This window comes from Pan troglodytes, chromosome 19 (genome assembly GCF_028858775.2).
Source record: "Pan troglodytes isolate AG18354 chromosome 19, NHGRI_mPanTro3-v2.0_pri, whole genome shotgun sequence".
Taxonomy (NCBI): Eukaryota; Metazoa; Chordata; class Mammalia; order Primates; family Hominidae; genus Pan; species Pan troglodytes.
The window spans coordinates 14,090,467-14,115,837 of record NC_072417.2 but is presented as its reverse complement, the minus strand read 5'-3'; the positions used below and the strand labels follow the sequence as shown (position 1 = coordinate 14,115,837).

At 52.9% G+C, this 25,371-nt stretch overlaps 1 protein-coding gene across 5 annotated transcripts in view; it reads left to right on the top strand.

Moving 5' to 3' along the window:
• The window catches only part of TRPV1 (transient receptor potential cation channel subfamily V member 1), a 57,811-nt gene that overhangs the window by 24,736 nt on the left and 7,704 nt on the right, over positions 1–25,371 (top strand). For 2 of the 5 annotated variants that reach the window (XR_010152756.1, XM_063798182.1), the window contains exons 2-13: positions 4,728–5,044; positions 5,758–5,924; positions 5,994–6,146; positions 6,717–6,857; positions 7,004–7,302; positions 8,739–8,918; positions 11,216–11,374; positions 13,703–13,795; positions 16,625–16,695; positions 19,364–19,529; positions 19,936–20,002; positions 24,643–24,965. Coding sequence is in view for 4 of the 5 variants with exons in the window: in XM_063798182.1 (XP_063654252.1) it covers positions 4,728–5,044; positions 5,758–5,924; positions 5,994–6,146; positions 6,717–6,857; positions 7,004–7,302; positions 8,739–8,918; positions 11,216–11,374; positions 13,703–13,795; positions 16,625–16,695; positions 19,364–19,529; positions 19,936–20,002; positions 24,643–24,965 (2,136 nt within the window). In the remaining variant the exon portion in view is untranslated. Of the gene's footprint in view, positions 1–4,450; positions 4,558–4,727; positions 5,045–5,757; positions 5,925–5,993; positions 6,147–6,716; positions 6,858–7,003; positions 7,303–8,738; positions 8,919–11,215; positions 11,375–13,702; positions 13,796–16,624; positions 16,696–19,363; positions 19,530–19,935; positions 20,094–24,642; positions 24,966–25,371 lie in introns of those variants that run through there. The other 3 variants (XM_016931209.3, XM_063798183.1, XM_063798184.1) reach the window with 2 other exon arrangements.

Genomic DNA, 25,371 nt, shown 5'->3' with positions numbered 1-25,371 from the left:
AGTGCCGAAGGGCGTCCACAGCGACTCCTGCTAGTGCAGGGCAGCTGCTGCCAGGGCCGGGCCCGGGACCCCACGGAGGCAGGGAGACCACTCTTCTCCCACACGAGCCCAGCTCTCCCTTCGAGTAGCAACCGCCTTCAAGCTCACAAGCACCCGTGGGCCTGGGGTGTGCCTGCGTCTAGCTGGTGAGTCCCTTTCTTTGTTTGATGGCCAATGCAGACGTTAGCTTTTAGGATGGCATAGTGAGTGGCCAAAAGCCGGGCCCTGTCACTTCCCAGCTGTGCGACTGTGGGCAGGTCCACTCACCTCTCTGTGCCCCAGTTACCTTATCTGAAAACGGGGGGTAGTAACAGTGGCTGCCTCAAAGGTGGTCGTGAGGCTGAAGCGAACTTGTGGTGCCCTCAGCCTGGCTCCTTGGAAGCACCTGGGAGGTGAGAGTGGAGGTTGTTGTTACCGGGGTTTGTTCTTGTTGCTCCTGCACCAGCCGTCCTTGGGGGAGGAGGCTGCAGCTGCTGCTGAGATTGCTGGTGTGTGGCCGGAGGTTTTCAGCGCGTTGCCCTCTCTGTGGAGTGGACGAGCGCAGGGCTGGGAAGCAGGCACACTGAGTCCTTGTGCTGCTGTCCTATCTCTTTGTTCTTCACCCCTGGGTTGGGAAGCCCGCAGCCTACTGCCTCCCTTTGAGAGAAGGGACTATTGAGAATAATCTGGCTGGGTCCTGGGCCAGCATTCTCCCAGCTTCCAGAAAGTCCCCAGTGGCGAGTGGGAGGTGCTCCCAAGAACTTGGATGGATGGATGGATGGATGGATGGATGGATGCTTTGGGCAGAGAGGGGAGCAGGGGAGCCACACCCCAGGTTGTCTCACTTGCACTGGGGAGAGAAGGGATCCTTCCCCCAGAGGGTAGGCAGTATCTGTTCTGGCTTTGGAGTTGAGAAAGACTCAGAGATCATACCAGGTCTCTGTGGGCAGAATCGATTCTTTTAGGATTGTCCTTTAGTCCAGATTGATGAGTTTGTGAGTCTTGTGTAAACCAGAATCACCATCTCCATCACACAGCCAACACTCGTTTGCCTAAATCACGGTAGAAGTTCCCCTGATCACTGTAGAATGTTTTGCGGTGACAGGTGCATCACCACGGGCTTAGGTGCAGGGTACACTCCAGGCCTGGCAGTGGAGGGCTGTCCTGACCCTGTTCCCCGGCCCAGCCCAGGGCACATGACCCCTCAGTTCCTGTCCCACCCCGTTCCCTGGAAGAAGCTTGGTTTCCAGTAGGGAATCAGGTGCAGAGTGTGCAGTATAGACTCAGTGTTTGTCGACTGACTGAATGATAGCACAATCCAGGCTGCTTCCTGTTGGCTGGGTTTGGTTGGACTGGGACCTGTCAGAGGAAAAGGCAACGCCGCTGACAAAGAACATTGCCGAAAGGTTCATGGGAGGCTCCGGCTAACAGGTGCTCTCTTGCTGGGCTGCCTAACAAGCAGCCCCTCTTCTTATTCTTAGCTTATTCTTGGAGACCACAGACATCCCTGGGACAGCCAGGCGTGGGTATGGCCTGGGTCTTAGTCACACTGCATTTTGGGGTTCCTGAGCTGCTTGTTTGAGCGAGAGGTGCTTCAGGTTCAGGTCTTATGCCTAGCCCCGAGGGTGAGAGGGCCTATTCTGATTGGCCCCCAGGCCCTGCTGTGGAGTCTGGGTCTGAGTTGAACTGCTGAGAAAGAGCCCCAGACCTCCAGCATCGTGGTGGAGCACTGGAGATGCTCTGGAGCCAGCCTGCCTGGGGTCAAGTCCGGGTTCCATCTCTGACTGTGTGACCTCGGGGACGTGCCATAACTGCTCTGTGCCTCGGTCTCCTCATTGGTGAAGTATTTCCCTCTTAGGGATGTTGTGGGAATGAAGTGGGTGAAGGAATGCGAGTCCTGAGAACCATGTCTGCTTTGTGCACATGCTCAGACGCATCAACGATTCTGCTTCTCATTCGCTTCTGGTGCCTTTTAAGCGCTGCCAGGGCTGTCCGCACTGTGAACAGTCCTTGACGGGGTGTTATCTTCAGAAAGGGAAGACTAGCACCCGGCCCCCCAGACTTCCAAAGCATCATCCATGCAACCATGTTGGCTTTCAATTCCTTGGAGTTAAGGCTGACGGCCATCTGGTTCTAACCCGGCCGCCTGTCTTCCTGTCCCAATGACTTCCTGTTCTTCAGCTGCTCTAGGCTTCCCTGTCTGTCTCCAGGCCCTAGCCCACCTCTGTTCCCTTCCCAGGCTCAGCTCCTCCATCACCAACTGCCATGGACCCCTCTTCAGCACCCTGCCCCCTCCTGCAGTCCCTCCGCCCAGCCAGTACCTGGTTTCTGTCTCAGCGGGGAGCTGACTCCTCTCTGTGCCCCCAGCACAGGGCTGGACTCTGAGGAGGAGGACTCAGTAGATGGGTATTGAGTGATGAGATGAGGGAATCGGCTTTCTGTGGCCGGGAACACTCCTGCTGCAGGGGGTCCACCTGATGGGTGAGTCAGAGAAAGACTCAGGCCTGTTGAAAGTAGATCAACAGGCAGGCAGGGAGATGGCCAGCAGCCAGCCGTCCGTCCTGTTCACAGCCTGCGGAGTGGTGAGGCTGCCTCTGTGTTTTCATGGATCTGAGATTCAGAACGTAGCTGGTTTACAGCCATGGCCCAGTTGTGTGCTCTGGAGTTTCACTGCCTGAATTTTAACTGGAAAATGTAGGACTTGGGAGTCTCTCTGAGCCATTCTGGCTTGGGAGATTGCCTGATTATATATTTCAAAAAAAAAAAAAAAAAAAGAAAATGCAGGACTTGAGAAGCCTCTGATTTCTTCTGTGGCTGTTTTTCGGAATGTAGCCACTGCTGGAACAGTAATCTCCCTAACTTCCTACGGAAATGGGAATTAGAAGGGTCTGATTGCTCTTATTTCCCCATGTGTGCAGCTGCTGCTGCTGCTGCTGCTTCTTTTTTTTCTTTTTTTTTTTTTTGAGACAGAGTTTCACTCTGTTGCCCAGGCTGGAGTGCAGTGGCACAGTCTCAGCTCACTGTAACCTCTACATCCCGGGTTCAAGCGATTCTCCTGCCTCAGCCTCCCGAGTAGCTGGGATTATAGGCGCCCGACACCACGCCCGGCTAATTTTTGTATTTTTTTTAGTAGAGATGGGATTTCACGATGTTGGCCAGGCTGGTCTCGAACTCCTGACCTCAGGTGATCCACCTGCCTTGGCCTCCCAAAGTGCTGGGAATACAGGCGTGAGCCACGCGCCCAGGCCAGTACAGCTTCTTCATAAGGAGATGGACCAGGAAAGGTCCCTGCCCAGGAGGAGGTCACAGGGTGCGGGAGAGATAAATCAGTGACAGATAGCAATTGCTGGACCACATGGTAGGCTGTGTGGGACAGGCGGTCAATGGGCTGGGCCACTGTGTGGAGGACAGCGGGGAGCATGAGCAGGGCAGGGATCTGGGGGCTTCATGGAGGAGGGGGCTTCAGTGCTGGATCCTGAGGGGAAGTAGCATCTGAGTGGTGATAGGACTTGTGCAAGGGTAGACGGAGGAAAAAGCCCTTAGGTGGAGACCCGATGGGAATAGAGGCTATGGGAGGGATGTATGGGCCAGCCCTGGGTGCCAGGGAGTGGGGATGCCCAGCCAGAGGGAGGGGAAGCATGGGGATGGGGCAGGATGGGAGTGGAAAATAGCATCAGCTCATGTGTCCGACTACACATGCTGCTGCCAGCAGCCAGCTGATCTCTAGGTGTTTAGGTCTAGAAGACCAGCCAGCTCCAAATCACTTAAAGCCTAAACGTTCCCCGTCTCTACTAAAAATACAAACATTAGCCAGGCGTGGTGACGGGCGCCTGTAATCCCAGCTACTCGGGAGGCTGAGGCAGGAGAATCGCTTGAACCCGGGAGGTGGAGGTTGCAGTGAGCAGAGATTGCCCCATTGCACTCTAGTCTGGGCGACAGGGTGAGACACACACACACACAGACACACACACACACACACACACACACACACACACACACAAAAAAGCCTAAACATTCAAGGCCAGGATGCTTGACAGATGTTGATTCATAAAAATGACAAAAAGCACAAAATCCAAAATCTCGTATAAGCTCAGTGGCTGTGGCAGCGAGGTTGAAGAGCGAAGGCAGGCCGGGCACCTGGCTGATGATGTGTGGACCCGTGGCACAGCAGGGCCCCGCAGTGCGGTGTGGGTGTGGGTGTGGGTGGGCCAGTCTCTGCCGCTCACCCTATTCCAGGGACACAGTCTGCTTGGCTCTTCTGGACTGAGCCATCCTCATCACCGAGATCCTCCCTGAATTCAGCCCACGACGGCCACCCCGGCCGTTTTCCTTGTTCTGTGTGGGGAGGGAGGCAGCGCGGTGGTTATCAACCTCACCCTGCAGAGGAGGCCCCTGAGGCCCAGAGACGAGGAGGGATGGATCTAACCCAGAACCGCAGATGTCTCCGAGCCGGGGGCCTGTCCACCCTCTCAGGCCGACGTCAGTGGCCGCAGGACTGCCTGGGCCCTGCTAGGCCTGCTCACCTCTGAGGCCTCTGGGGTGAGAGGTTCAGTCCTGGAAACACTTCAGTTCTAGGGGGCTGGGGGCAGCAGCAAGTTGGGGTTTTGGGGTACCCTGCTTCACAGGGCCCTTGGCAAGGAGGGCAGGTGGGGTCTAAGGACGAGCAGTCCTTACTTTGGGAGTCAACCCGGGCGTGGCGGCTGCTGCAGGTTGCACACTGGGCCACAGAGGATCCAGCAAGGATGAAGAAATGGAGCAGCACAGACTTGGGGGCAGCTGCGGACCCACTCCAAAAGGACACCTGCCCAGACCCCCTGGATGGAGACCCTAACTCCAGGCCACCTCCAGCCAAGCCCCAGCTCTCCACGGCCAAGAGCCGCACCCGGCTCTTTGGGAAGGGTGACTTGGAGGAGGCTTTCCCGGTGGATTGCCCTCACGAGGAAGGTGAGCTGGACTCCTGCCCGACCATCACGGTCAGCCCTGTTATCACCATCCAGAGGCCAGGAGACGGCCCCACCGGTGCCAGGTAAGTCCGCGTCTGGAGCCCCCCTCCCTGCTGGGAGCCCAGCTGGCCATGGAGATGCCACAGGGTGGTCTGGCTTCTGGGCTAAATGTCACAAAGCCAGGGGGCTGGAGAGCCTTAGGGGTGGTCTGGTCCAGCGTCCTTCCTCATGTGACCTCGTGGGATGTGCAGTCACGGGGGCTGGTGTCTGTGCTGGGTCCAGGTGTCCACGCCCGCAATGCCTACCAGCCACAGACACTTGGACTTGAAGTCTAAAAGCTCAAGGGCAGGAGGCTTTTGGAGAGCACAGCACAGCTCCAGTGAGCTGCAAGGCAGGGCAGGGAGGGCCACAGGCTGGCTGACTTCTGGGGAGTGTGAGGCCACCTTTTCCCTTAGAGGGGCTGTCTACACCCCTGCCTCCACCTCCCTCCGTCCCCACCAGGCTCCTGCCTCCCGAGCTCCCGAGCAGGCAGAGAAGCCAGTGGTCTGGGAGTAGGAGGGTGACCTTCTAGATGGTGTCTATAGACAGGGTGGGGACAGAATGGGGACACATGCTCTCCACTGTCCCTGTTACATTGGTTTTCTGGACAGTCACCTAGACTGAGGGGCAGCTTTTATATCATTTTTCCCCTTTTTGGTTTGCCTTGGGATTTAGTCGTGTTCCCTTGACAAGCTCCGAAGGCCTCAGGGCCGAGGGGAGGCCAGGGTATGAGACGAGGGTGTTTTCTGGCCCACAGGCTGCTGTCCCAGGACTCTGTCGCCGCCAGCACCGAGAAGACCCTCAGGCTCTATGATCGCAGGAGTATCTTTGAAGCCGTTGCTCAGAATAACTGCCAGGATCTGGAGAGCCTGCTGCTCTTCCTGCAGAAGAGCAAGAAGCACCTCACAGACAACGAGTTCAAAGGTGGCCCCAGCGCTGGGCTCGGGGAGGGCCCCAGCCCTGGCCTGCCCTGACCCTCCCTTTGTCTTTCAGACCCTGAGACAGGGAAGACCTGTCTGCTGAAAGCCATGCTCAACCTGCACGACGGACAAAACAACACCATCCCCCTGCTCCTGGAGATCGCGCGGCAAACGGACAGCCTGAAGGAGTTTGTCAACGCCAGCTACACGGACAGCTACTACAAGGGTGAGGAGGGCGGCGGGGCCGGGCATGGCTCAGCCCGCAGCACCGGGAAGCAGGAGGGCATGGTTGTCCCTGGGCCTCCTTGCTCCTCTGGGATCCTTACTCCCTGTCCCAGCCACTGCATTGGTGGCTCCTAATCCTAGGGGGTCCCTGCCTCTCCCATCTGCTGGCTTGATTTCTCCTGGTCCTGGGGGTCTCTGCCTCCCCGATCTGATGTCTCCTCTCTTGACCCTGAGAAGTCCCTGCCTCCCCCTGCTGACTGGATGGTCCCTGTCCCTGGAAGTCACAGCCTCTGGCCTTTCTCTCTGCTGCTGTTCCTTGCCCCCCGGGCAATTTTGACTCCTCTGGCTTCCAACCCGTTATTTCCTGTTCCCAGGGGTCTCCTGTCTCAGGACCTTGCTGGGACCCCTTGGGGGACCCTGGCCTGGCCTCCTGCAGTGGGGGGTCCTCCAGGCACTTTCTGCCCAGTTCCTCCTGCAGCAGCTGCTGCCTGCCCAGAGCCCTTCCCCAGCACCTGTCCCGGCAGCCCCACAGGACTGTGACCACGAAGCCAACCGTGCGCGTCCTCTGTAGGCCAGACAGCACTGCACATCGCCATCGAGAGACGCAACATGGCCCTGGTGACCCTCCTGGTGGAGAACGGAGCAGACGTCCAGGCTGCGGCCCATGGGGACTTCTTTAAGAAAACCAAAGGGCGGCCTGGATTCTACTTTGGTAGGGAGACAGTGTGGCAGACCCTGATCTTTTTGGCTTTTGCTAAGGGGAGGTTTGGGCAGAGACAGAGGGAGTTTGGAGGCCGGTGGTTCAGGGGCCAGCTGGATCTCACTCCTGAGGCCCACCTGGGCCCTGTGTTCATGCAGGTGAACTGCCCCTGTCCCTGGCCGCGTGCACCAACCAGCTGGGCATCGTGAAGTTCCTGCTGCAGAACTCCTGGCAGACGGCCGACATCAGCGCCAGGGACTCGGTGGGCAACACGGTGCTGCATGCCCTGGTGGAGGTGGCCGATAACACGGCCGACAACACGAAGTTTGTGACGAGCATGTACAATGAGATTCTGATCCTGGGGGCCAAACTGCACCCGACGCTGAAGCTGGAGGAGCTCACCAACAAGAAGGGAATGACGCCGCTGGCTCTGGCAGCTGGGACCGGGAAGATCGGGGTAAGAAGGGGCTTCAGCTCAGGCTGGTGCGGTGCAGGGATGATGGCATGGGAGAGGACTGGCTGACTCACTGCGGGAGCCTGGCGTCGCTATCTGTGTGTGCGGGACTCTGATTCTGTCATACCAGCCTGTAGGGCTGTTAGAATAAGTCTGAGAAATTGGGAGCCACAGGGCAGAACCCTGCAATGGCCAATGTGCCATTTTGGATTTCCAGCTCTAAGTATCAGCAACAAGACATGGGGTGGGGTAGGGTGCTGGGCAATGGAGGAGGGACTGCCCAGGGTGGAACAGAAGAATAGCTGTTGGGCTGGGCGCGGTGACTCACTCTTGTAATCCCAGCATTTTGGGAGGCCGACGTGGGTGGATCACCTGAGGTTAGGAGTTCGAGACCAGCCTGACCAACCTGGTGAAACCTCTACTAAATATACAAAAATTAGCCAGGCGTGGTGGCAGGTGCCTACAATTCCAGCTACTCGGGAGGCTGAGGCACAAGCATCACTTGAACTTGGGAGGCGGAGGTGGCAGTGAGCCAAGATTTCGCCACCGCACTCTAGCCTGTGTGACAGAGCAAGACTCTGTCTCAAAAAAAAAAAAAAAGGAAAAAGAAAAAAGCTGTTGGTGTTTTTCCATGGCAGGCAGGAGCATGGCAGGCAGGAGCTTTAGGTAACAAGGCTGATGGCTCCAGCTCCCAGCTCCAGCTGGTGGCTCCTGGTGGCAGGCCTCCAGCTCTTGGCCTCAAGTGATCCTCCCACCTCAGCCTCCCAAGTAGCTGGGATTACAGGCATGAGCCACCCCATCTGGCTCTCATTTCTTGCATTCTCTTTCTTTCTTTCTGGCTTGAGGTTATCGAGAATGGACCACCGCTGTCCTTCATGGTGAGATGGTAGAGCTGGGGCCTCGCCGTGAGGGGATTGTGGGCCTGATATGGTGCAGGTAGTATCTGAGGCAGCTGGCTGGTTGACGTTTGTGTGTTTTTTTTTTTTTTTTTTTAGATGAGGTTTCGCTCTTGTTGCCCAGGCTGGAGAGCAGTGGCACAATCTCGGCTCACTGCAACCTCCGCCTCCCAGGTTCAAGTGATTCTCCTGTCTCGGCCTCCCAAGTAGCCGGGATTACAGGAACACACCACCATGCCTGGCTAATTTTTTTTTTGTATTTTCAGTAAAAACAGGATTTTGCCATGTTGGCCAGGCTGGTCTCAAAATCCTGACCTCAGGTGATCCACCCGCCTCAGCCTCCCAAAGTGCTGGGATTACAGGCGTGAGCCACCCATGCCCGGCCGGCTGGTTGATCTCAATGGTGGTCAGGAGTGGGTGGGGACTCGCCTGGGGCTTAGGTGGGGCCACCAGCTGGGCTGGGAAGCAGAGCTGGTTGTTGAGGTACTGTCTGAGGCTGAGCCTGGGGCTGGCCTCTGACGGGCTCTTGCTCCCCGGGGGCAGGTCTTGGCCTATATTCTCCAGCGGGAGATCCAGGAGCCCGAGTGCAGGCACCTGTCCAGGAAGTTCACCGAGTGGGCCTACGGGCCCGTGCACTCCTCGCTGTACGACCTGTCCTGCATCGACACCTGCGAGAAGAACTCGGTGCTGGAGGTGATCGCCTACAGCAGCAGCGAGACCCCTGTGAGCGGCTGGGGCACAGCCAGGGAGGGCCTCAGGGCCTCTGCACCCCAGCCCCAATCCCAGCCCCTGGTCCAGCTCCAGCTGGCTTCTCAGGAGTGAAAGCCTGCTGCACCCAGGCCCAGGCCCTGCAGCCTCACGTTCCCCACTCATGCCCACTGAATTTTCCCTAAGCATAGCAACCATACGTGATTATCATCCCATAAAAACAGAAACGTTTCAGAGGAACATGGACAAAAGGACCCTCCTTTTATACTATTTAAAAAATGCACAGTTTCATTTTGTTTACATAAATGAGATCGGACTATACACAATGTACAACAACCTTTTTTTTTTTCACTTGATGGCAGGGCGTGTAGATTTTTCTTTTTTTTTTTTTTTTTTTTTTTGAGATGAAGTTTTGCTGTTGTTACCCAGGCTGGAGTGAAATGGTGCCATCCCGGCTCACTGCAACCTCTATCTCCCGGGTTCAAGCGATTCTCCTCGAATCCCAAGTAGCTGGGATTCCAAGCATGCGCCACCAGGCCCTGCTAATTTTTTGTATTTAATAGAGACAGGATTTCTCCATGTTGGTCAGGGTGGTCTCGAACTCTTGACCTCAGGTGATCCGCCCTCCTTGGCTTCCCAAAGTGCTGGGATCACAGGTGTGAACCACTGCGCCAGGCCAAGAACTTATTTTTGTGTAGGTGTGAAGTAGGCATCTTACTTAAATATTTGGGCTCCAAATGAATGTCTTAGTGTTACGTAGTGAGTAATCCATCCTGCCACGCTGTTTGGAAAGGCCACCTTACCTGTCCCTTCTTTCTAAGGTGATGCTCTGAGCTCCTAAGGCAGACTTGGGGGCTGGAGTCTGTGCCATCAGCAGTGAGGGGCTTCCACGACATCTCACAGGTCAGAGGTTGCGTTTACAGGAGCAGAGTCCAGGGCTGGGAAAGGCCTGGTCTGCTCTGCCTCCCCTGGGCTGCCATGCTGAACCTGGGCCTCCAACTCAGAGTGCTGGATACAAGTGTTCCCAGAGGAGAGGTCCAGATAGGAGGTGGCCTCAACAAGGACTGCAGTATTTGACCTGGGGGAGAGGCTCTGGGACCACCACTGACATCTTCATGTCTCTAAAGGCTCTCAGGGACAAGGAGTGTGGACTTGTCCTGGGGACCCTAGGGCAGAGCCAGGACCACTAGTGGAAAGTAGAGAAGACCAAAGAAGAGGTATTCCCTACAGGCAGTGAGTCTCCATAGGCCTCTTGAGGCAGTAAGGAGTTTCCCATTCCCAAAGGCATTCAAGAAGACACTGATCAGGAACCTCTTTGAGGGAGCTTAAGTTTGGGGTGGGGGTTGGACTCGATGGCCTGAGGGAGGCTGGGATGATCTGATTTTGGCTCATCAGTCTCAGGGATACTTGAACTTATTTTTATTTTATTTTATTTTATTTTATTTTATATTTTGAGACAGAGTCTCGCTCTGTCACCCAGGCTGGAGTGCAGTGGCGTGATTTTAGCTCACTGCAACCTCTGCCTCCTGGGGTTCAAGCAGTTCTCCCGCCTCAGCCTCCCAAGTAGCTGGGATTATAGGCACCCACCACCATGCCTGGCTAATTTTTGTATTTTTGTAGAGAAGGAGTTTCACCATGTTGGCCAAGCTGGTCTTGAACTCCTGACTTCAAGTGATCCACCTGCCTCGGCCTCCCAAAGTGCTGGGATTACAGGCGTGAGCCACTACACCCGGCCTATTTGAACTTCATCAAAGTCGCTGGATATGAGACATTTGCCCCAAAGCATACTTGTAATGATGGCATGAGGCACTGGGCCCTCCTGGGGCAGGAAGGGCCTCCTAGTTCCCTGCCTCCCTGCCGCCCTGCCTGACCCAGGGCTGGAAACGTGAGAAGTGAGGACCCAGAGGCTCTTTCCTGCCTGCCCTGAGCCCCTCATGCCCAGGCTCTCCCTAAGCCAACTACTTCCCGTTACTGTGGGCTCTCGGGAGGGAGTTATTAGACACAACGGGCATAGACTATTGGGCAGTGCGGTGGGCCATTAAGTGAGCACTTAAGAGCTTGTCCAGTTTCACCCCATTCACTGCATCTCTGGGGACACTGAGGCCAAGAGGGCAGGTCCCTCCGTGAGCCGCGGCAGTGCTGGGACCAGCCCCAGGCTATGGCTGCCGGCTGGCTCAGACCTCCCATCTCACCTGCTCCGTGGGCTGAGGACTGTGGGGGCCACATGGCTGTGAGGGGCACCACGGGCTGGTGTGGGCGTGCGAGGAGTTCCTGCTGCAGGAGGGAACCTCACTTCTCTCCCCACCCCCTAGAATCGCCACGACATGCTCTTGGTGGAGCCGCTGAACCGACTCCTGCAGGACAAGTGGGACAGATTCGTCAAGCGCATCTTCTACTTCAACTTCCTGGTCTACTGCCTGTACATGATCATCTTCACCATGGCTGCCTACTACAGGCCCGTGGATGGCTTGGTGCGGCCAGAGGCTCAGGCCTCGTGGGCGAGAGTGTGGGTGGTGGGGAAGGGGTGTGGACATTTCGGGAGACCTCCCCAACCCCAGGCCCAGGCTCTGCCCTGGACTCCTTCCCAGCTTGCGGGAGCGATGGATGGAGAACCTGGAGAACCTGTATCCCTGCGCCCATCTTCCCTGCCTCAGGCTGTACAGGAGACCCACCCCCTTCCCGCTTCTCAGTCCCTCTCCTTTAGCCTTGAGGTCCTGTGGGGCTGAGTGTGTGGTGACTCAGGTCCCTGATTGTAGACGGGGTGTACTCGGTTAGAAAGCATGCAGGGGCCGGGCATGGTCCCTCACGCCTGTAATCCCAGCACTTTGGGAGGCTGAGGTGGGCAGATCACCTGAGGTCTGGAGTTTGAGACCAGCCTGACCAACATGGTGAAACCCCGTCTCTACTAAAAACACCAAATTAACTGGGTGTGGTGGAGCCTGCCTGTAATCCCAGCTACTCAGGGAGGCTGAGACAGGAGAATTGCTTAAACCTTGGAGGCAGAGGTTGCGATGAGCTGAGATGGCACCACTGCACTCCAGGCTGGTCAACAAGAGTGAAACTCTGTCTAAAAAAAAAAAAAGAAAAATCACGCAGGAATTTGGGCTCAGGACAGGGCTCACCCCTGGCCTGGGGGTCCCCAGGGATGTGGGCTGGTGTCTAAGCCCAGAGCCCACCATCATCCTGCTTGCCTGCCCTCTTTCATTCACTCACTTGCTCATTATTCATTCCCTGGATTTAGACTTTTGAGCAGCTCTGTGCCAGGCCCTGGGCCATCCATCAAATCAGCCTAAGACCAGCCTTTTTCCTCTGCCAAAAGCCAAGACTTCATCAAACTTCTGGACTTAGTCCTTCGTGTCCGACACCCAGGGCACTTAATTTGCTGCTTTTGTTTCCAGGGCACTTTACAAGTTTACTTACTTACTTAATTTTTTTTTTTTTTTGAGACGGAGTCTCACTCTATCACCCAGGCTGGAGTGCAGTGGCGCAATCTCTGCTCACTGCAACCTCCACCTCCCGGGTTCAAGTGACTCTTCTGCCTCGGCCTCCTGAGTAGCTGGGACTACAGGCACCCACCAACATGCCAAGCTTATTTTTATATTTTTAATAGAGATGGGATTTCACCGTATTGGCCAGGCTAGTCTTGAACTCCTGACCTCAAGTGATTGCCTGCCTCGGCCTCCCAAAGTGCTTGGATTACAGGTGTGAGCCACCGTGCCTGGCTGCACATTTACTTTAAAAACTCAACTTCATAATTGCATGAAACCCGATTTCTGTCCACCTATTAAGGCCACATAACGACTTCCTTTTTTTTTTTTTTTTTTTTGGGACAGAGTCTCTCTCTGTTGCCCAGGCTGGAGTGCAGTGGTGTGATCTCAGCTCACTGCAAGCTCTGCCTCCTGGGTTCACGCCATTCTCCTGCCTCAGCCTCCCTCTTTTTTTGTTTTTTTTTGTTTTTTGTTTTTTGAGACAGAGTCTCGCTCTGTTGCCCAGGCTGGAGTGCAGTGGCGCCACCTTGGCTCACCGCAACCTCTGGCTCCGGGGTTCAAGTGATTCTTCTGTCTCTCAAGTAGCTGGGATTACAGCCATGAGCTACCACGCCTGGCTAATTTTGTATTTTTAGTAGAGATGGGGTTTCTCCATGTTGGTCAGGCTGGTCTCGAACTCTCGACCTCAGGTGATCCGCCCGCCTCGGCCTCCCAAAGTGCTGGGATTACAGGCGTGAGCCACTGCACCCGGCCAGTGACTTCTTTTTAAGAGAAAAATGTGCTGGTAAGGCAAGCTGATGAACTAGTGCTTAGGAAATGTGGATGGTGACCCACTCCAGGAAATGGCCACTGAAACACAAGGGTGACACCCACGAGTGTGTGTGGCACAGTCTCTCCCTCCATGGTCAGTGGGAGTCCCTGACACTCGTGGGAGACTGGCCATGGGCTGGGGTGGCAGCGGGATGTGTATGGCGTGGGGTCCATGAGAGTGCTTCCACCTGTCCATCACCCTGCTGTCCATCACTCTGCTCCCAGCCAGGAGGAGCTCTGGGCCTGCCGGGACATTGCCTGGGAGGCGGCACAGCATTGTAAGATGCTCCGCTTGGCACTTGCAGGCTGCCACTTTGGGGAATCAGGCCCACAGAGGGGCCTCCTTGCGGGCGCTCCCCTAATAACACACTGTCTTTGTGTGTCCTTCCCCTGATGGAGGCTGTGCCTCCTGGGCAGCGACTGTGGCTTCATGGACCTGGTCCATGTTTGTTGAATGAACGAATGAGTAAATGGAGTTACCAACTTCTCTGCATCTAACAGCCTCCCTTTAAGATGGAAAAAACTGGAGACTATTTCCGAGTTACTGGAGAGATCCTGTCTGTGTTAGGAGGAGTCTACTTCTTTTTCCGAGGGGTAAGCGTTCCTTCCCACATTGTGAGTTTCCATTATCACCAAAACAAAAAGCCAAGAAGATCCCTGAGCACTCACTCACTTTTTAATTCATCAGACACATCATAGCCCTACTTGGGGAGCTGAGAGACGCAGAGGTGAAGATGAGAGCCCTTCAGTCAGTCACCGCGGGGCGGGAGGGTGCTCAGGGCGTCTCCACGGGCCCAAGGCAGGCAAGCTTGAAAGTAGACACTCCAGCTACTCCACGGAACGGAATATTTGATTACAGGGGCAGAGTGGAGGCCTCTTAAGTGATAGGATCATGACTGGTAGTTTTTTAATTAAACCAATCTGTTAAAGCTCTGAGCAGTGAAGGAAATCTCCATGCATACTGGAATCTTTTTTTTTTTTTTGAGGTGGAGTTTCGCTTTGTCATCTAGGCTGGAGGCTAGTGGCATGATCTCGGCTCACTGCAACCTCCGCCTCTTGGGTTCAAAAAATTCTCCTGCCTCAGCCTCCTGAGTAGCTGGGATTACAGGCGCCTGCCACCACACCCGGCTAATTTTTTTGTATTTTTAGTAGAGGTGGGGTTTCACCATGTTGGCCAGGCTGGTCTCGAACTCCTGACCTCAGGTGATCCACCTGCCTCAGCCTCCCAAAGTGCTGGGATTACAGGCGTGAGCCACCACACCAGCAAAGAATTGTTTTATTTTTAACCTGAAACTCAAACATGTGCAATCCTTGGCCATTTTTTTTTTTTTAATGCAGGAGTAATCTTTTCTTTGAATGTGGGACTCACTGTTTCAGATTTTACATCACCTTTCTTGCAAAAACCATATTTATATAATCTAAGATTTCTAGTTTCAGCTTCTTTAAAGAAGAGTGAGAACTTAGCTGCGTACAAAAAAGTCTGAATGTAGAATTTGAGATGATCATTGGTTTTTGTTTTTGTTTTTTTTGACTCTGGAAACCCTTGTAGTATTTTAATTTTAATTTTTATAAGATGGGGTCTTGCTGTGTCACCCAGGCTGGAGTGCAGTGGCGTGATCATGGCTCACTTCACTTCAACCTCTGTCTCCTGGGCTCAAGCAATCCTCCCACCTCAGCCTCTGGAGTAGCTGGAACTACAGGAAGCTGTCACCATGCCCAGGCTCCACTGTGATTTTTTTTTTTTTTTTTTTTTTTTGAGACGGAGTCTCGCTCTTTCACCCAGGCTGCAGTGCAGTGGCACGATCTCCACTCACTGCAAGCTCCGCCTCCTGGGTTCATGCCATTCTCCTGCCTCAGCCTCCTGAGTAGCTGGGACTACAGGCACCCGCCACCACGGCCGGCTAATTTTTTGTATTTTTAGTAGAGATGGGGTTTCACCATGTTAGCCAGGATGGTCTCGATTTCCTGATCTCGTGATCCGCCCACCTTGGCCTCCCAAAGTGGTGGGATTACAGGTGTGAGCCACTGCGCCCGGCCCCATTGTGACTTTTTTTTTTTTTCTGAGATGGAGTCTCGCTCAGTTGCCCAGGCTGGACTGCAGTGGTGTGATCTTGGCTCACTGCAACCTCCACCTCCTGGGTTCAAGTGATTCTCCTGCCTCAGCCTCCCGAGTAGCTGGGACTACAGGTGCGTGCCACAGCGCCCGGCTAATTTTTGTATTTTTAGTAGAGACGGGGTTTCACCATGTTAGCCAGGATGGTCTCGATCTCCTGACCTCATGATCCGCCCGCCTTGGTCTCCCAAAGTGCTGGGATTATAGGCTTGGGCCACCGCGCCCAGCCTTCTATTGTGATTTTTATCCCCTAGTCTTTTTTGGTGTAAGCTCTATCCAATTTTTTTTTCAGTCACTCACCTTTATGGAATTGTTCTGTCATTGAACTTCGTCTTCACAGAGACAACTGTCTTTCTTTTCACACTCATGGTTTACATTACAGTAAAGTACAGTGCCACAGTAGCAAGTGTGGCTGGAATGGCAAAAGCAGGATTGGCCTGTGGGAGGGAGCAGAAGTGTGGTGGTGTCTTGGACAGGACTCATGGCTGACAGTGGCGGCTTGTTACAAGAATTTTTATTTTAACGCTTACTTAAAATTAAGAAAAAAATATGCTCGGCATGTGAAAAATTAAGAAAAAGGTGGCTCACGCTTGTAATCCCAGCTACTTGGGAGGCTGAGGCCAGGAGTTTGAGACCAGCCTGGGCAACATAGTGAGACTCTGATCTCTTAAAAAAAAATTAGGAAAAAGCTCCAATTAGAAAGAAGAAAACAATTTGCCCAATTCAATACAGCAACTGATAACATTTTAATGATTTTCCTTCCTGTCTGTACTTCTGGGTATAGTTGTAAATCCACTGTGTAATTTTTTTTTTTTTTTTTTGAGATGGCGTCTCGCTGTCACCCAGGCTGGAGTACAGTGGCACCATCTTGGCTCACTGCAGCCTCTGCCTCCTGGGTTCAAGCAGTTTTCTTGCCTTAGCCTCATGAGTAGCTGGGATTACAGGTGCCCGCCACCACGCGCAGCTAATTGTTTTGTGTTTTTAGTAGAGACGGGATTTCACCATGTTGGCCAGGCTGGTCTCGAACTCCTGACCTCAGGTGATCCACCCGCCTTGGCCTCCCAAAGTGCTGGGATGACAGGCGTGAGCCACCACGCCCGGCTTCCACTGTGTATTTTTAACCATCTCTACTGACTGGGCCACCTAGTGTCACCCCATTGGCCTGACCCTTGCTGTTCTGCTCTTTTCACAATCTGTGCTTTCACACATTCGGCCACCCCATCGTGGTGCCATTTAGGAAGCAACTGAGTGCTCACCATTTAGCCACATCGAGCATTGCCTGGGATCTTACTCTCTCTGTTTACCTGCAGATTCAGTATTTCCTGCAGAGGCGGCCGTCGATGAAGACCCTGTTTGTGGACAGCTACAGTGAGATGCTTTTGTAAGTGACACTTTGACTCAGTCCCAGTCCAGTCCCCAGGTGACCGCAATCAGTTCTCACTTGAGCTCTCACTCACGCCGGGCCTGGCACATAGTGGGACCTCAGTGAACATGCTGAGGGAATGACGGCAGGCACTGAATACATACTTGGGGGATGAATATTCATACTGAGGGCCTGCTCTGTGCCAGGTATGTGCCAGGGGCCAGGGATCGAGAAACTGTGCCGTGACTTACAGTCCAAGTGAGATGGACCCTTGTTCACCTTCCCACTCATTGTCCATCCATCTGCCGTTCGAGGGGTTGGCCCTGGAATACTGGATGAAACAGACATGGCGCCCGCCTTTGGGGAGTTTCCTATCTTTAACGGGGGGTTGTGCGACCTTGGCACTGTTGATATTTTGGACTGGGTAGTGCTTAGTTGTGGTGGTTTGTGGGGGGGGTGCTGCCCTGTGCATCGTAGAATATATAGCAGCATCACTGGCCTCTACTCGCAGCTGCCTGGAGCTTCCCCATCCTCCAGTCGCCTGGAGCTTCCCCATCCCCCAGTCTTGACAATCAAGAACATATCCAGATATGGCCAAAGGCCCCTCACTTGTTTTGGGGGGTGGTGCCAGAATCACTCCCGGTTGAGAACCACTGCTTTAGGAGGAAGCAGATGAGTGAAAGCACAGTTATAGAACAGTTTGGATGGCCGGGCACAGTGGCTCACGCCTGTAATCCCAGCACTTTGGGAGGCTGAGGCGGGTGGATCACTTGAGGTCATGAGTTCAAGACCAGACTGGCCAACATGGTGAAACCCCGTCTCTACTAAAAATACAAAAATTAGCCAGGCATGGTGGCACGCACCTGTAATCCCAGCTACTCGGGAGGCTGAGGTGGGAGAATTGTTTGTACCCGGGAGACAGAGGTTGCAGTGAGCCCAGATCGCGCCATTGCATTCCAGCCTAGGTAACAGAGCGAGATTCCATCTCTAAATAAATAAATAGAACAATGTGGATGTGGCAGGAAAGCTCCTTCCTTCAGAAAGTAAGCCAGAGCCTCAAGCCCCAGTGTGCACCGAGGGCCTTCCAGAACCTGTCTCCTGGGATCTCGGCTCACAGCCCCTGCCCTGATCTCTTCCTTCCTGGAAGGACAAGGAATAATTTCGAATCCTCTTGCACCTAGCTTGTCCGTACGACTCACAAACCGCATCCTTTCACCCAATTTTTTTTTTGGACAAGTAAAACTAGAATTAGCTTTATTTTACATGATTGTGAAAGGTACACTTTTTCAATTTTAATTTTTTTTAAAGAATTTAGATTTCAGGGTACATGTGCAGGTTTGTTAGGTGGGTATATTGTATGATGCTGAGGTCTAATGATCTGGTAACCCAAGTGGTGAACATAGTACCTGATAGGTAGTTTTTCAACCCTTGTCCCCCTCCCGGCTGCCCCACTTTTGGAATCCTAAGTGTTTATTGTTCCCATCTTTGTGCTTGTGGGTACCCAGTGTTTTGCTCCACTTATAAGTAAGAACATGTGGGAATTGGTTTTCTGTTTCTGTGTTAATTTGCTTAGGATAATGGCCTCCAGCTACATCCATGTTGCTGCAGAGGACATGATTTCATTCTTTTTTATGGCTGCATAGTATTCCATGGTATATACGTACCACTTTTTGATTATCCAGTCTACCATTGATGGGCACCTGGATTGATTCCATGCTTTGCTATTGTGAATAGTGCTTTGATAAACACAGGAGTGCAGGCATCTTTTTGGTAGAATGGGTTCTTTTCCTCTGTTTTCCCCCTAATCTTGAGATACTTATACTTTAGCCCCGAAAGGCAAACTCAAGAGGCAAGGTCTGTAGGTTTACCACACACTGATTTACCTGCCTAAGAGAAGCAGTGTTCTACCTAGCATTGTGATTCTCCTGCCTCAGCGTCCCCAGTAGCTGGGATTAGAGGGGTGCACCTTGCCCAGGTAATTTTCATATTTTTAGTAGAGACAGGGTTTCACTGTGTTGGCCAGGCTGGTCTTGAACTCCTGACCTCAAGTGATCTGCCTCCCAAAGTGCTGGGATGACAGGTGTGAGCCATCACGCCTGGCCACTATATATCCTTTTATGTACTTTTTATTTATTTATTTATTTGAGATGGAGTCTCGCTCTGTCTCCCAGGCTGGAGTGCAGTGGCATGATCTCGGCTTACTGCAACCTCTGCCTCCCGGGTTCAGGTGATTCTCCTGCCTCAGCCTCCTGAGTAGCTGGGATTACAGGCATGCACCACCATGCCTGGCTAAATTTTTTTTTGTATTTTTAGTAGAGGTGGGGCTTCACTGTTGGTCAGGCTGGCCTCGAACTCCTGACCTTGTGCTCCGCATGCCTCAGCCTCCCAAAGAGCTGGGATTAAAGGCGTGAGCTACTGCGCCTGGCCTTTAGGTACTATATTTGTATCTGTGCTTTATACATAAAGAGTGAGATTTTGCACAGCTCCTCACCAAGCCAATTTCTGCTCCTTGGGGACGATGCTGCTTCCACGGAGAACGCCTGGGCTGAAGGAGTCAGGACAGCCCAACCCTAGCTCCTATCGCGGCCTGCAGTCTGGACCTCTGAGCAGCCTGTGGCCTTTTGTTCTGGGGGTGCCAGGCCTCCCGGGTTCCCGTAGACGGAGCTTTCTGCCCCTCCACCCTCAGCTTTCTGCAGTCACTGTTCATGCTGGCCACCGTGGTGCTGTACTTCAGCCACCTCAAGGAGTATGTGGCTTCCATGGTGTTCTCCCTGGCCTTGGGCTGGACCAACATGCTCTACTACACCCGCGGTTTCCAGCAGATGGGCATCTACGCCGTCATGATAGAGAAGGTGGGTTCCCTGGGCCCCAGTGGGTCTCCTCAGAGCCCGCTTACCTCGTAGGCGTGTGAGATGGGGCCAAGAACTCCGCCCATCCTCTCTGTTGTGCCTGGGATGGGGCTGGTTTAGCCCCCAGCCCATTTTCCAAGAATCAAGCAATCTCGCCCTGACCCAGGTGTGTGTAGGGGGGGCCCCTGAAACCTGACCCCCCCCTGCACACCAGGCCTCCATCTCCTGACCAGAACAAAGGCTATGGGGGAAGGGTGGGTGACTCCCTCATGACCCCTGAGCTGAGAACCAGCAAAGCAAACCGCCCTACACGTTCTCAAGATGCATCCCCACGCCGATGCGGCCCGGCCCTTCCCTCAGCTCCTCCTGGGCCTGGCCTCGGCTCTAATGAGCCTGCTGTCTCCTGCAGATGATCCTGAGAGACCTGTGCCGTTTCATGTTTGTCTATGTCGTCTTCTTGTTCGGGTTTTCCACAGGTAATGAGCTTGGTCAGCGCTGGGGGAGGGCAGGGGTCCTGCTTGGCTGAGCCTTCTGAAGACTGCCAGGAGCTGAATGAGAAGGCACCGGGTAGGCAGGTGCATGTCTGCAGGTGACTGAGAGGGTGGACAGAGGACACACTGAAATGAGCCCCAGGACTTGGCCACGTGTTATATAAAATGCTTTAAGAATTTTCCAGGCTGGAAGTGCTGTGGCTGCCGCATAGCATTTTGGCTCAGTTGTTTTTTCAACTTTTTTTTTTTTTTTTTTTTTTTTGAGATGGAGTCTCGCTCTGTCACCAAGGCTGGAGTGCAGTGGCACGACCTCGGCTCACTGCAACCTCTGCCTCCCGGGTTCAAGCAATTCTACCTCAGCCTCCCGAGTAGCTGGGACTACAGGTGCACACCGCCATGCCCGGCTAATTTTTTTGTATTTTAGTAGAGATGGGGTTTTACCATGTTGCCCAGGCTGGTTGCAAACTCCTGACCTTGTGATCCGCCCGCCTCGGCCTCCCAGAGTGCTGGGATTACAGGTGTGAGCCACCGTGCCCGGCCCTTGAACTTTTAATTTTGACATTATTTCAGACTTCCAGAAAAGTTGCAAGAATAGAACCAATAACTTCTCTACACTGTTGACCCAGATTCCCCCCAAATTACCACATTTTATGTTATCACTTTCTCCACCCCTATACACATGCGCACGCACAAACATGAACACATGTGCCACGTGTGAAAAAGACTGAGAGTAAGTTGTGGATATGATCAGGCTTTTACCATGAAATACTTCAGTGTGTACTTCAGTGTGTACTTCAGTGTGTATTTCAGCGTGTATTTCAGCGTGTACTTCAGCGTGTACTTCAGGGTGTATTTCAGCGTGTACTTCAGCGTGTACTTCAGGGTGTACTTCAGGGTGTACTTCAGCGTGTATTTCAGTGTGTACTTCAGGGTGTATTTCAGCGTGTACTTCAGGGCGTATTTCAGCATGTACTTCAGCGTGTACTTCAGCGTGTATTTCAGCGTGTACTTCAGCGTGTATTTCAGTGTGTATTTCAGCGTGTACTTCAGGGTGTATTTCAGCGTGTACTTCAGGGTGTATTTCAGCGTGTACTTCAGGGTGTATTTCAGCATGTACTTCAGTGTGTACTTCAGTGTGTACTTCAGCGTGTATTTCAGCGTGTATTTCAGCGTGTACTTCAGCGTGTACTTCAGCGTGTACTTCAGCGTGTATTTCAGCGTGTACTTCAGCGTGTACTTCAGCGTGTATTTCAGCGTGTACTTCAGCGTGTACTTCAGCGTGTATTTCAGCGTGTATTTCAGCGTGTATTTCAGTGTGTATTTCAGCGTGTACTTCAGGGTGTATTTCAGCATGTACTTCAGTGTGTACTTCAGCGTGTACTTCAGTGTGTATTTCAGCATGTACTTCAGCGTGTACTTCAGCGTGTATTTCAGTGTGTATTTCAGCGTGTATTTCAGCATGTACTTCAGCGTGTATTTCAGTGTGTATTTCTAAAAGAAGTTATTGTACATAAACACAGTTCAGTGATCACAATCAGGAAGGTAACATTGACCCACACTATTAGCTAACCCATAGCCTTTATTTGCATTTCATCAATTGTCCTAATAATGTCTTTATCAGAAAATGAGATTCCCAGATCATGCATTACCTTCCATTGTCATGCTTCTTTGGTCTCCTTTAATAATTAATTTATTATTATTATTATTTAAGACGGAGTCTCACTCTGTCCCTGAGGCTGGAGGGCAGTGGCACTGTGTTGGCTCACTGCAACCTCCGTCTCCCACGTTCAAGCAATTCTCCTGCCTCAGCCTCCCAAGTAGCTGGGATTACAGGCACCCACCACCATGCCCGGCTAGTTTTTATGCATATATATATATATATATATATATATATATATATATATATATTTTTTTTTTTTTTTTCATACAGAGTCTCGCTCTGTCGCCCAGGCTGGAGTGCAGTGGTGTGATCTCGGCTCACTGCAGGCTCTGCCTCCCGGGTTCACGCCATTCTCCTGCCTCAGCCTCCCGAGTACCTGGGACTACAAGTGCCTGCTACCATGCCCAGCTAATTTTTTGTATTTTTAGTAAAGACGGGGTTTCACCGTGTTAGCCAGGATGGTCTCGATCTCCTGACCTCGTGATCCGCCTGCCTCGGCCTCCCAAAGTGCTGGGATTACAGGCGTGAGCCACTGCGCCTGGCTAGTTGTTATATTTTTAATAGAGATGGGGTTTTACCATATTGGCCAGGCTGGTCTCAAACTCCTGACCTGAGGTGATCCACCCACCTTGGCCTCCCAAAGTGCTGGGATTACAGGCATGAGCCACCGTGCCCGGCCATTAATTATTTTTTGAGACAGAGTCTCATGCTGTTGCCCAGGCTGGAGTGCAGTGGCACCATCTCAGCTCACTACAACCTCGACTTCAAGGGTTCAAGTGATTCTTGTGCCTCAGCCTCCCCAGTAGCTGGGATTACAGATGCCCACCACCACACCTGGCTATTTTTTTTTTTTTTTTTTTGTATTTTTAGTAGAGACGGGGTTTTGTCATGTTGGTCTTGAGCTCCTGACCTCAAGTGATCTGCCCACCTCGGCTCCCAAAGTGCTAGGATGACAGGGTGAGCCACCACGCCTGACCTTAGTCTCCTTTAATCCAGGGCACTTCCTGCATCATTCCTTGTCATTTGCCACCTCAGAATTTGTAATGAGTAGAGGCCAGTGGTTTTGACAATGTTTCTCAATTTGGGTGTGTCTGATGTTTCCTCACGATTATAGCCAGGCATGCATTTTTGGCCAGAATATCAAGAAGCGATGTGTGTCTTCTGCTGTGTGTTTTATTGGGAGTCACATGATGTCCGTCTCACTTCTGGTGACGTTAGCTTTGATGACTTGGTTTTGGTGGATCTGCCAGACTTTTCCACTGTAAAGCTACTATATTTACCTTTGTGATGGATACTTTTCAAGGAGATGCTTTGAAACTATGTGACTAGCCTGTTTCTCATCAGACTTTCACCCAGGAGTTCTAGCATCCGTTGATGAGTCTTACCTGAATCACTTCATCCTGTGATGGTGGCCAAATGATGATTTTTTTTTTTTTCTTGAGAAGGAGTCTCTGTCTGTTGCCCAGGCTGGCATGCAGTGGTGCCATCTCTGCTCACTGCAACCTCGGCCTCCCAGGTTCAAGCAATTCTCCTGCCTCAGCCTCCCGGGTAGCTGGGATCACAGCTGCCCATCACCACGCCCGGCTAATTTTTATTTTTTTAGTACAGATGGGGTTTTACCATGTTACTCAGGCTGGTCTCAAACTCCTGACCTCAGGTGATCCGCCTGCCTTGGCCTCCCGAAGTGCTGGGATTACAGGCGTGAGCCACCACACCCGGAGAAGATAATCTTCTAACTCCATCATTGCTTCTGCATTTATTACCTGGCATTCTATTATAGAGAAGAGCTAACCATTCCCCATTTCTATGTATTTGTTTGTATCAGAATGGCCTCATGGAGTCTTTTGTTTTCATGGATTCTCACTTTGTTAAATGGGTTATCCTTACTATCCTCTTTTATTTTAATACTCAAATTGTCTGAGATTAGTCACTGGAGTCCCTTCCAGCTGGCTCCTGTGCTCTTTTCACATGTCCACATCTTTTTTTTTTTTTTTTTTTTTTTGAGATAGAGTCTCGTTCTGTCGCCCAGACTGGAGTGCAGTGGCGCAATCTGCAACCTCTGCCTCCCGGGTTCAAGCGATTCTCCTGCCTCAGCCTCCCGAGTAGCTAGGATAATCCGAACCCGGGTATTTTTAGTAGAGACACGGTTTCACCCTGTTGGCCAGGCTGGTCTCAAACTCCTGACCTCAGGTGATCCGCCTGCCTCAGCCTCCCAAAGTGCTGGGATTACAGGCCTGAGCCACCGCACCCGGCCTCCACATCATTTTTTGAGCACTGGACTCTGCTTTGATGCTTATCCGAGTCCCACAGTTACATGGTTCACGTGGTGCCCCTTCCCTGTCCCCACCCTGCCGTTTGCGTTGGAATCCCTGGCTGGGAGGGATGGGCACCTGTGACTAGGAGAGACCTAATAGGTGTGGGCTCTGGCACCTGGATCTGACGGCCCTGCATTTCAGTAGGTACAGGAAGGGACTAGGCCGGGGGGGTTTGTGGATACTGATAGGCAGCAACCACGATGCACAGCTGCTGCAGAGGCTCTCAGGCTCTGGGCCACACTTCCCACAGAAGCAGGCAGCATGTGGGGAGAGGTCATTCTGCTCTGAGCGGCTCAGTGCTCATGGAGCAAAATGGACCTCTGAGGGATGCAGGCCAACAGGGTGTGATGGACAAAGCAGGTGTGGGGCCAGAGCTGACACGTATGGTTAAGCAGGTTGTGCACTGTACAAAGGTGGCTGTATTCACATTGCACATAGAGACTTATATATTTATTTATTTTTCTAGCAGATGATGATAAAGTTCTTAAAAATATACTATGAAAATTTTTTTGATAGTTTTAAAGAAGGGGTGATTTAAAAATAACTTGTCACAAAGTTATTTGAGACTGACTGAGCAAGAGGGTGTATGTCAGGGGACTTGGGATATTGGCTTTTGTCCAGTGGCACCCCGCCCTCCCTGTGCCCTGTAGCGGTGGTGACACTGATTGAAGACGGGAAGAACGACTCCCTGCCGTCTGAGTCCACGTCGCACAGGTGGCGGGGGCCTGCCTGCAGGCCCCCCGATAGCTCCTACAACAGCCTGTACTCCACCTGCCTGGAGCTGTTCAAGTTCACCATCGGCATGGGCGACCTGGAGTTCACTGAGAACTATGACTTCAAGGCTGTCTTCATCATCCTGCTGCTGGCCTATGTAATTCTCACCTACATCCTCCTGCTCAACATGCTCATTGCCCTCATGGGCGAGACTGTCAACAAGATCGCACAGGAGAGCAAGAACATCTGGAAGCTGCAGGTGGGTGGGTGGAGTTGGGGGGTGGTGAGTGGCCAGGAGAGTGTGGGCGGCTCTGTCTGCTGTCTTACACAGCTGGCTGCAGGTGGGTGGGGGGGGGGCGGTGTGTGGCCAGGAGGGTATGGGCCTCTCTATCCGCTGCCTTACCCAGCTGGGCACATGAGCCCTGCAGGATTTGAGGAGGGAGCAGAAAGCCCGGCCAGGCCTGGGGATCCAGCCTCAGCACCTCCCTCAGTGGACTTCCAGCAAGTTCCCCTGCCCAGCACCTGCTCAGGGGCAGATGAGCTCAGCTGGTGTTTATAGACACCGTGCTTGGCTGTGGTCTGGGTGGGAAGAAGGGGGAGGGCTCAGCCCGACAGGGTGTCCACCTCAGAGGAGCCTGGTGTAAGGTGGGCACCAGAGGCCAGAC